Source organism: Sesamum indicum, linkage group LG3 (genome assembly GCF_000512975.1).
Source record: "Sesamum indicum cultivar Zhongzhi No. 13 linkage group LG3, S_indicum_v1.0, whole genome shotgun sequence".
Lineage (NCBI taxonomy): Eukaryota > Viridiplantae > Streptophyta > Magnoliopsida > Lamiales > Pedaliaceae > Sesamum > Sesamum indicum.
This window is the reverse complement of record NC_026147.1, coordinates 98,862-109,829: the sequence shown is the minus strand read 5'-3', so window position 1 is coordinate 109,829 and position 10,968 is coordinate 98,862. Positions and strand designations below refer to the sequence as shown.

General features: G+C 36.6%; 2 protein-coding genes across 4 annotated transcripts; one reads left to right on the top strand and one right to left on the bottom strand.

Annotated features, from left to right (window-relative positions):
• Nucleotides 1,096-5,207, top strand: LOC105156806 (pto-interacting protein 1). Of its 2 annotated transcripts, none has more exons than XM_011073024.2 (8): nucleotides 1,096-1,284; nucleotides 2,340-2,442; nucleotides 2,933-3,183; nucleotides 3,270-3,396; nucleotides 3,920-4,193; nucleotides 4,329-4,461; nucleotides 4,588-4,674; nucleotides 4,837-5,207. In XM_011073024.2, exons 1-8 carry the CDS (start codon nucleotides 1,111-1,113, stop codon nucleotides 4,966-4,968), a joined length of 1,281 nt encoding a protein of 426 aa, XP_011071326.1. In that variant the 5' UTR covers nucleotides 1,096-1,110; the 3' UTR covers nucleotides 4,969-5,207. The 2 variants fall into 2 exon arrangements, with proteins under 2 accessions (XP_011071326.1, XP_011071327.1); XM_011073025.2 differs by having other exon boundaries at nucleotides 1,133-1,284; nucleotides 2,326-2,442.
• LOC105156804 (probable receptor-like protein kinase At5g18500) lies at nucleotides 5,811-9,389 on the bottom strand. Of its 2 annotated transcripts, none has more exons than XM_011073023.2 (8): nucleotides 8,933-9,389; nucleotides 7,892-8,538; nucleotides 7,698-7,802; nucleotides 7,118-7,240; nucleotides 6,864-7,034; nucleotides 6,619-6,748; nucleotides 6,271-6,483; nucleotides 5,811-6,184 (listed from the first exon to the last, which is right to left on the bottom strand). In XM_011073023.2, the coding sequence occupies exons 2-8, from the start codon at nucleotides 8,518-8,520 to the stop codon at nucleotides 6,155-6,157; spliced, it is 1,401 nt and encodes a 466-aa protein (XP_011071325.1). In that variant the 5' UTR covers nucleotides 8,521-8,538; nucleotides 8,933-9,389; the 3' UTR covers nucleotides 5,811-6,154. The 2 variants fall into 2 exon arrangements, with proteins under 2 accessions (XP_011071325.1, XP_011071324.1); XM_011073022.2 differs by having other exon boundaries at nucleotides 7,892-8,542; nucleotides 8,933-9,388.

Genomic DNA, 10,968 nt, shown 5'->3' with positions numbered 1-10,968 from the left:
TGCCGTCGGGGATCTCCACAGCTTTTTGTTTATTTGTGGGATTAGTGGTAAATCATATCTTTAGTTCGACTTTCCATAGATGACACCAATTGATTTGTGGAATTTTAGCACGAGTTCAAAATTTTTGGATCTTGCAGATGGATTTGGACTAATGGAATAAAAACTTTTGTAAGAGAAAACATGCAAAACAAAAGGTTAGCACTCCAATGCTTAAGTTAGTACCGGATTTGAAAAATAATGATTCAAATAACAAAAATATATTAAAGGAACAGGATGAAATGTTGAAGAAATAAGAATAAATCAACTATATGAGAGTGATAGTAGATTGAGAAAGTAGTAGTTGAGTTTCGACAGCGTGAAGGCATCCCTCTACTGGGATATGACCTCCTATTTATAACAGAGAGTCCTCCTTGCCGTGGGATAGATGTTGCTTCCTGTTCCTGAGGAAACAAGTAGAGTTTGTTGAGGTAAAGCGTGATTGAACCCTCTTTTTTAGGGATTATATTGTGAGGATTAATTATTTGAGTGAGGGAGAGAGTCCAAAATAGAGGAGGATCCCAACCCTCTAGGAATCTGCCGGGCGCTAGAGTCCAGGTTTTATGGGGGGCCTTTCTGCCACGCGTACTCCTCGTCAGCCATGGAAGGGCCTACGGGCCTACATGGAGGGCCCGTGTGTGTTGAGTCGTATGTTTCAAGGGCTGATGTGTGCATGAGGGTTGGGTTGGTAGTAGGGGTTTTGGGATAGGTGAGTTGAGTCGTGTGCTTTGAGCCTTTTTATTCGGCTTGGGCGTACGTAGGTGGGGTGTCTGGGTTTCCCACCTCGTTTTTTGCCCAAACCACGCTGGGCCATACCCATCAAATTGATAATTTTTTTTCTTTTTCTCTTTTTTAATATAATATATTAATTTGTATATTTTATTTCTATTTATAATACATTTTAAAATATAAAATATTTATTATATATACATAAAAAGAAAAAGAGGGCTTCCTTTCCTTATTGTACAGCTCCGTCCCATATGATATGAGTCAAAGACAGAGACAGCCCAACCCCAACTGCTCTCTAAATTCTCTTCTACACTCTGCATGATTATTAATATTAAATAAATAAAGATGGTAATTATAATTCACGCGCTTTGCCCTTTTCTTCTTCAAGTCTTCTTCTTCACAATTCACATCCTCCTCCATCATCATCTCCCCCATCCAGCAGCACTCACAACTTTCCTCAACCCTCTTCAACAGTTGCACACCAACATCATCAGCAAATACCTTTCTTTCTCTATTCAGGTCTGGATTTTATTTCTTTTTCTTTTACTGATCTATGTGCCATCTACATCATTCATTCTGCCTCTTTCATCATCTGTGAGGGTTTCTCACTTTTTGTCTCTATAGAACAAGTAATCAACCCTGTCCAACTTTCCACCTTTAATCCACTCTCAATTTCGTTCTAATTCTATTTGCTGTTTTGGGAATTCAATTTGTTTCATGTCATCTGATAACTTGTGCTCTTTTTTATGTGCTTTCTTACATTCATACATTGCTTTTGCGGGTTTCTCCTCAAGGGACTATAAATTAGTGGATCAAATAGGACTGGTAATTACACATATCATTTGATTGTAATTTTGGGATGACCCGGTCCTCACCTCTACTTGTTCTTTACTTCACTTGTTTCTTCCTCAACCTTTCACTTGTTTAAATATGATCCTCCCACCTTTCTACCTGCTGCCTTTGATGCCAAGCGCCACGCAGCTTAACTTTTGCCAACTTAGATTGCTAAAAACAGTGATCCTTTTGTTCTTCAGTTGACTGAGGAACTCCATGAACACAAAAATTCACTCTAATTTGGCTGACTTGGTCATTTTTCTAAAAACATTATGATGCTATTGCTATAAATTATTTCCTTTCATCTCCTCATCCTTTTTTATTTATGCTTGTTATTATATCTTCTATTACAATGGACTCGTCTTTGGTATTTAAGGTGTACATATCATATCTTAAACTGAAATGTTGTTTGTCAAAAGAAATGCCTTCTCAGGCTTTGGAATTTCTTATTGTTCTAGATGTTTTATCTTTGGGCCACTGCAGATTATAACATAGATTGAACGAACCAATTAAGTACTTTTTCCACTTCAAGCCAATGGGGGAAAAAACATTGCTTCTTGTAGTTTTTTCCATTCGTATATATGCTGAAAATCAATCAACTATGTCGATTGTTATGTTCTGATGCTTCTTATTTCTTTAGGATACACTTTCCCTTTCTCTCATTTTCTCTTGTACTGCCCTACTATGTTTTGTGCTCCATGGAGACCTAAGGTTGTCTTCTGATAGCTTTTCTACCTCAGGTACTCTTAGGTGAGCAAATCATGAGTTGCTTTGGTTGTTGTGAGGAAGATGACATGCATAAAGCTGCGGGTAATGGGCCATACATGACAACACACTCTGCGGGTGAGGTTTCTATCTCATTCCTACTTCCTAGCTTTCAATTATTAAGTGTTTACTAATTTACTTTATGATTAGTTGCGTGGATTGAAAGAATCTTTATTGGACTAGAATGGATTTTTGTTTTCTCTCCACGCAACTAACTTAATTTTTTTTCCGGAAATCTAAATTTTAGGTTATAAAAGCTGAGTTCAAGTCTTGATTTGTCATTTTATTGCTTTTAGTGTTATGTTTTATGCAGTTGCTAACTTGTGTTAATGGTGAAAAGGAAGAACTCCTTCATCTTCCAATTAAATATAGCAACCAGTCAATGTTAATTCATGCTTTTCATTTGAATTGATCTTAAGTTGTTAATGTCATATTAAGAGCGACATTGTTCCACCATGTTCTTTCTATTGGTGAACCCCTCTGTCGCTTCTCCAGCTGTAGTTCTTCGCTAACCACTATGGATTTTCTGATTTACTATAAATTAAACTTAGCAGAGATTTTTCTGTAGGCAACCCTGCAGGGTATCATTCCACAGAAACAGCACAAAAGGACAAACAGACTATCACTATGCAACCGATTGCTGTCCCTGCCATTCTGGTGGATGAGTTGAAGGACATCACAGATAATTTTGGTTCCAAGTCTTTGATTGGTGAGGGATCCTATGGAAGGGTGTACCACGGAGTCCTGAAAAGTGGACAGGCGGCAGCAATTAAAAAGTTAGACTCTAGCAAGCAGCCAGACCAAGAATTTTTGGCACAGGTCTGGCCTTTACACCCTGCATGTTGTTATAGCTCCCCGGAGTATGAGTTTCCATCAAGATATGTTGCTTAATAAATGGCCTGCAGGTGTCCATAGTCTCCAGATTAAAGCATGAAAATGTGGTTGAGCTACTTGGGTACTGTGTGGATGGTGGCCTGCGAGTGCTCGCTTATGAGTATGCTGCAAATGGGTCCCTACATGACATTCTTCATGGTCAGTTGGCATTAATTATTGTAGTGAAACTCACTTCTTTTGCCTCAAATAATAGATTTTTGTTGGCATATTTACAATATGGAAAACTAAATAATGGCCGTGAATAATCAATTGTTGGTGAAGTCAACTGGTGTGGTGTGGGTATGTGGGGTGCACGTTAAGTCTTCTTTTAGTTAATTGTTAGATTTTTACATGGACAATGCTGCAATTAATTCTATAATCTTTACTTTCCTTAAGTTGGCTGTGATTATCAAGATCTTTTCTGATGCTTATTGTTTGAAACGAAGGCATTGATCTTTAAAGAGTATAACCAATATTCCAGTCTCCTGTGTCTGGTTCTAGAATATTTCCAGAAATAAACTTTTGATTGCTAAAAAGGTTTCCTATATTATATGGCTTTGTAGTTATGAGAAGTGCCTGCAAATACAATCTTGAATATGTTCACTCGTTATAGTTTGTTGCTTCTCTTGTTTGAATAATATTAATTTGTTTTATACAACACTAACTTTAGCTGTTAATACAGGACGCAAAGGTGTCAAAGGTGCACAGCCAGGTCCAGTCTTGTCATGGGCACAAAGAGTTAAAATTGCTGTGGGAGCTGCAAAAGGACTAGAATACTTGCATGAGAAGGCACAGCCTCATATTATTCATCGTGACATCAAGTCGAGCAATGTCCTACTTTTTGATGATGATGTTGCTAAGATTGCGGATTTTGATTTGTCAAATCAAGCCCCTGATATGGCAGCTCGTCTTCATTCAACTCGTGTTCTTGGGACTTTTGGTTATCATGCTCCTGAGTATGCTCTTTTCTGAGTCTTTCCTGGAGATGAATAGTTGTAGTAAACTAGTAGTTTAACGAACTGATTAGCTTTGCAAATGTAGCTTCCATCCTTGAAAATGTATAGCCTGAATTCTTCTATTTTGGGTCGTAGATATGCGATGACTGGGCAGCTAAGTTCAAAGAGTGACGTTTACAGCTTCGGTGTGGTACTTCTGGAACTGTTGACTGGCCGTAAACCAGTCGATCATACACTGCCGAGGGGACAGCAGAGTCTTGTGACATGGGTATGCCATTTCCTTGGTGATTATTTCCGGAATATTAAGACCATTGTTTTGCTTAATTTCTTGCGGCATCTAGTTCTGAGTTGTTTCTGCTTGCATATGATTGACTAATGTGCACACTGGAATCAGGCTACACCCAAGCTCAGTGAAGACAAGGTCAAGCAGTGTGTCGATGCTAGACTGAATGGCGAATACCCTCCTAAGGCAGTTGCAAAGGTACATGAGTTATTTCTCTAAATAGTTGATAGTTTAAACTGATTTCTTTTTTCGTATGTTAGAGATTGTACTTGAGTTGCCCATCTAATGAATATCCTTTGATGTGTGCTATATGATGTACTAACTCTTGCTTCATGATTATTATGATTTGGTGAAAAACAGATGGCTGCGGTTGCTGCCTTGTGTGTGCAATATGAAGCTGATTTTCGGCCAAACATGAGCATTGTAGTAAAAGCTCTCCAGCCTCTGTTGAATACTCGATCTGGACCTTCTACTGATACACCAAACTTGTGAATACTTTCATCTCCTTAAACCTCGAAAGCTTGCTGAATTGGCGAGGCTATTATATTTATTATGTTATGATGGTATTGACGGATTTGAATTCTTATGAAAAAAACTGTGAGCATTTTCTGATGCAGAGCTGTTAGAACTATAGAGCAAAGTGAAACTATTATTATGTGTACAACAGTTTGAGCTGCACAGATTAGGGTGGTTGTTGGATTTGTGTAAAAATGATTTTTACTTTGGGTTTACTGACAAACGCGAGGAAGTGTGTGTGTGGTAGGCACCTCAATAATTAGTGTAGTGAATAATGGGAATGAATAACAGATCACCAATAAGCACGCAAGTAATTATGAATTTCTTATATGCTTGCTTTTTTTCTTTTTTAATTGGATACAGTTCATTACCCCATCTCACATACTCAAAATTTTTGAAATTGAAGGAATACATGGAATTTCAAATCAAATAATACATTTATGATCTTTCTAGATTTTTTTCTAATTTGAAATGACAACTCCTAAAATTCATTGGCAAATTCAATTCACAATTAGACGTCTTTCATTTGTAAACAATATCGCTATCAGACCTAAAAAGTCGTAAGTTATTTCTGGAAGCAGGACCCTTTCATTTGTAATTCATTAGTTGTTCACATATGTGATGATGCAGACAAATATGAAACATTAGAAAATAAGAGATATATATATATATATATATATATATATTTATTTTAAAAAAATATTAATAATTTAATCTACAATGTGCTTATTCATATTATGGAAAGGGTGAGGAAGGTAATTTAGTTGGAAAATATTATGAGAACCTGAATAAGTCAAAATCGTGCTGTACAAACTGTATACATAATTGGCCTATTAAATTAATTAAGCATAGAATTCCTTACTTCCTTCCTTGTATACAGCATGCCTCAAACAAAGGAATTAAAAACCATCATGGTATAATAATATGCTGCTTTTTCCAACAACTATGTATGGATGTTCCCGCAGCTTCATTCACATTTGTGTTTGAGGCTGAGGCATACCCATTACCACCATACTATAGTCTATACCATTGCAACTTCATGTAAAAACATCCAAAAAGTAGTATTTCCTATATGCATGATGATCTCTATGCGATTTGTTTTCCCTCATGTCTTCTCTTTTGGCCAACTTCAGCTCTGGATTGCAACTCCTCCAACTCCCCATCAATGTTTCTCCTTTTGCCTTTTACGACCCTGAAGTGGAAAAGCATGCGCGATTCACACACCACTGCCAAAACAATATAATACTAGGGATAAATTTTGTTTAGAAGCTAGTCTACCTCTCTTGGTATTGGATATTCTTCTGACTCAAGCATTCGCACCACTTGGCTCATGGCTGGCCTTTGTTCAGCGTTTGGATCCACACACCTTAAGGCGGTCAATAGAGCTCGTTTAAGCGCAGATGTAGACGGCCTTGTCTCTAGATTTGGGTCAACCACTTCCTCCCAACGTTTGGCTGCAACCATCATTTTCAGCCAGTCAACCAGGCTTTTCTGCATCACCATGAAATATTATTACATGGATGCACTATATAATGAGTGCATGAATAACTTAATTCCTCAGAACTAAACATTACAAGTCAATGCCTTTTTCAAAAACTTAAGACATTTACTACTTCACATGAATACCTCATGGACGGGTTGACTATCATCTACTGGATCTCTGCCAGTTATAGCTTCCACAAGCACAACGCCAAAGCTATAAACATCACTCTTCTCATTTAGGAAGCCGCTGCTTGCATATTCTGGAGCCACATATCTGTACAAGTAAGAAAACATGAGACTCAGATAAAAATTCAATTTCCCATTATTCCTATTAAACGTAAAGCTAACAAGCCCGTCTAAAATTTGTAGATCCCATATCAAATACTCACCCAAAGGTTCCCATAACTCTGGTGATAATATGACTCTTCCCAGCACCCAACAACTTGGCAAGTCCAAAATCAGATATTTTAGCATTGAAATCATCATCTATCAATATATTGCTCGACTTAATGTCTCGATGAACAACTTTGGGTTCAATTGCATCATGTAGATATGCAAGACTGCAAGGGATCAATCTTTATACAGTAAGAAATAGAGAACTTAGTAATCCAAATTTGGCAAACACAGAGATACATTGACTCACGCCTTAGCCGTGCCTAGCAGAATCTTCATACGTCCCTCCCATGTGAGGTGCCCATGATGGGACATTGCTCCATGGAGCCATTGCTCAAGATTGCCATTGTTGACGTACTCATATACCAACAACCTGAATTCATGTATTATAATCATATCTGGAAGATAACTTTTTCTAGTTTCAACTGACATTGTCATACAGGATTTAGAAGAAAACAGCAGTGGTAACCGGAAGATATATAGAAAATCACTCGTGATCTATTTCTTACAACATAAATTGTATGTAAGTGTAAGATTAAAATTGGCGTTAACCAGAATGAGACAGCAGAAAACAAGAAGCCAATACTGTATCTATTTTAGATCCCTAATAAAACAGAAGTAGGCTTATAATTTGGCGTTCACAAGAAGACCTCTTTAAATTTGACAAAATGAGCTAGTTCTGTTTGCTATGACTACCAATGAGAAAACAGAATTCACAATCTGCTCCCAATGGAGTTAGAGCAGGGACTATATTTTGCAATCACCATCATTTAATTAAGAATAATAAGGAGGGGATGTATTTACAGAGAGGAAGTGCAATGGAGTCATACCTATGCGTGCCTTCAATACAATAACCCAAAAGTCGAACTAAATTTTTATGCCGGACATGACCAATAGCCTCTACTTCCACCCTAAATTCCTTCTCTGCCTGTCCCCTACATATAGAACATTAGAAGAGTCATAAATCCAGGTAAGAAGAACTTCGTTCTCTATGTTAATTGGACAGAATCCATGAAAAACTTACAAGTTATTTAGGAGCCTTTTCACGGCCACGGTTGCACCATTGATCAGTTGGCCACGATACACAATACCATATCCACCCTCTCCAATAATGTTATCCTTTGAGAACTTATTGGTTGCAACTTCCAGATCCCTCAGAGTAAACCAATGACCCCAACCAAGGTGAGAGAGCTCAGGAAGACCCGCTAGAGGGGAAGCGACAGTGATAGGATGTGATGAACCCTTCTTGTCCCCAGATTCAAGTGCAGAATCATCCTTGTCAAGATAATTAAATGAACCAGATTGAGTGCTCCCATCATCATTCTTTTCCTTGTCATTCTTGAAATGCACCAAAAGTTTATCAGAATCTTTTTCACCATACTTTTCCGGGACATTGAAGATATCCGAATCACGGTCGACATGGTTGGCCGAATTCTGGTCTATCTTTATTTCTTTGATTTCTCCGGATACATTCGGAATCAGACTTATAGGCAGTGTATTCTTTTTCTTGGATGTCTTGCGTGCGATACAACACCATAGCAACAATAGAACAAGTAGTATAAAGATGCCGAGAAAGATGGTGACTAAAACCCAAACCTTGAGATGAAAGATGTGAGTTTTCTTGGACCAATCGAAATTAAAACCGGAACCCATTTACCAACTTCAAAATGCCTGCCTGACAGATGAAAGACGCTCAGAAAACAGAATCACTCCATATGTTTCAACCAATATTCCACACGACATTATCAGCATGAGAGCAAGACTATATGTTTCAGAAAGACTGCTTACGATAGAATGAAAAGAAGAAAATTTTCCATTTTACTTCCCATTGAGCAGAGATATATACACACACCCTTATGACAGAGATGAAGGAGAAAGAATCATAAGAAACATGAATAAACTGAATTTGAAATTCAGTACATGGTGATGTTGACTCTTTCGACCATAATATTGATTAGAATATAAAACAACATTAGGAGAGGGCAAAAAGAAAAAAAAAAAAAAAAAAAAGAAGAAGAAAAAAGAGAAAGACACAGAAACAAGTGATAAAGATTGAAAATTTTACCTATGTAAAGCCGGATAAAAGAGTATGGAATTGCTGAATTCCAATTCTGTTTTTTGCAGTGATCAAACTCAAAGTCCCAGATCTCTGATTTGACTGGGCACAGCCAAAGTGACAATGAAAACCTGGACAGATTCAGAAAATAACTGCATTGCCAATATCAAACCAGAGAGAGGCAGAGGCAGCAGGCAGCAGGCTTTTTCTTGTGTATTGTATGCAAAATGGGATGTGTGTTGGGTTTAATAAAGGGAGTTTAGTTAGGAGTAGAGATTGGTTGAAGAAGGAAATGGCATAAAGAAGGTTGTATTGAAGATGAAGGGAGGTGCACAGGAAAGCACATGGAGTAATGTGATGCAGGCGGGGTGGGGATAACAAGAAGGCATGGAATGGACATATCAGTGGTAGGTAAATGGCAATGCCTTACAAATACAAACTCCTGTAGGAGTAAAAAAGAAGCATTAAAAATTAAATTGCCTACCTTATTATTATTTTTTTTTCTTCTTTCTTCTCTTACAACTATGTTGGTGTTGGTTTTTGCAAAATCAGATGAACTGGGTTGATCTAAAAGAATGACTTTTTGAGGTTGAATGTGACTGTTTATCTACATGTAAGTATGTCAGGTTATAATCAAATAAAAAAAGTGGTGGTAAATGTAGACAAATGTGTGAGTGAGTGTGTGTTTTACTTGTATTTGAATCATTTGTTAGAATAAAAAAAGTATTATTAATGAAATACTGACAAAGAAAGTTTTATCTATAAATGATGATAGAAGAAAGTTAAGAGAGAAGCGTATATGTATGTATATGTATAATATTATTAATTAATGATGACAAGTAATAAGGAGTGGAAGTGGAGAGTGAATGATTAAATGCAATTTAGTGACAGGTTGAAAGGTCAAATAAACAGACTGGATAACAAAGTAGCTACTGCCTACATATCCACCCAATGCCAAATCCTATTATTATTTTATGTGTTTATTAGAGTAATATTTAAGTAGCTATTCCTCTTCAAATTAATTTGTTCAATTTAAGTATATATATATATATATATATATATATATAAAGAGAGAGAGAGAGAGAGATATATATATATATATATATATATAAAGAGAGAGAGAGAGAGAGAGGGGCTTTGGGGGATCAAAGAAACAGACTGGACATATAATATACAACAAATAATCAATTGATTAAAAGAGTTGGCAAAGTTGATTACTACGCTTTTGCACAAGTCTCATCTCCCCTACTTTGGAATTTGTAAATAATGATTAATATATAATTGGACACTCTGTTTGTTGTTGGGAAATAATTATTATGATGGAGGTGCCGTGCCAGCCATCTGGAAGACGAAAAATCTGGGAATAATGTGCCATAAATAATAAATAAACTAAATCACAACTAATTAGATGCATAGATATATATCTTGATTATTATTCTTATTCTTGATTGATTCCAAACCCATAAAAGCATATTGTCCATTGAAACATAGACAGCTACAAGTTATTGGAAAAATCAACGTCATAAATGAATAATAATATATTTGTATATATGATTAATTGTGCGTGCGTGCGTGCGTGGGGTGAGTATATATGTAGTCAGGCTCCTTCATTTTCTTCCATTCTCTGACACATTGAAATTTGAGAACTAATGCATGTACAAGTTAGGACTACTATTTTATATATATTTATCCATATATATGCTTGTTAATTTGTTGGAGGTAATGAACAGCAGGAGGGAAATTATACACAAGTAGATTAATTCACCGTATTAAAATATATTAATTTAGAATGAGCTGATTCGAACAATATACAAATAAGTTATGTAATGATTCTTTTTTGTAATGAAAAAATTCTTGTCTCCATATATAATATAATAGCTGGAATATGTATTTGGGAGTTGTGCGCAACATTAATTTAAGTTTTGGGAGAGAGAGAAATGGTTCGGAGCTAACCAATTAGCGATGCGGCCATATATATTTATGTACACAAGTACTGTAGATGTTGCAACATGCAAATACATATGGGACCAAGCTACCTGCTGCCT

Bases quoted from the DNA above. Each gene is read 5' to 3' on its own strand.
- LOC105156806 (XM_011073024.2), top strand. From the start codon at position 1,111: ATGGTAATTATAATTCACGCGCTTTGCCCTTTTCTTCTTCAAGTCTTC. The intron at 4,194-4,328 runs GTATGCTCTTTT...TTTGGGTCGTAG, and splicing joins TTTGGTTATCATGCTCCTGA to ATATGCGATGACTGGGCAGC. The intron at 4,675-4,836 runs GTACATGAGTTA...GGTGAAAAACAG, and splicing joins CTCCTAAGGCAGTTGCAAAG to ATGGCTGCGGTTGCTGCCTT.
- LOC105156804 (XM_011073023.2), bottom strand. From the start codon at position 8,520: ATGGGTTCCGGTTTTAATTTCGATTGGTCCAAGAAAACTCACATCTTT. The intron at 7,803-7,891 runs GTAAGTTTTTCA...TTCTATATGTAG, and splicing joins AAAAGGCTCCTAAATAACTT to GGGACAGGCAGAGAAGGAAT. The intron at 6,484-6,618 runs GTATTCATGTGA...ATGGTGATGCAG, and splicing joins ATAGTCAACCCGTCCATGAG to AAAAGCCTGGTTGACTGGCT.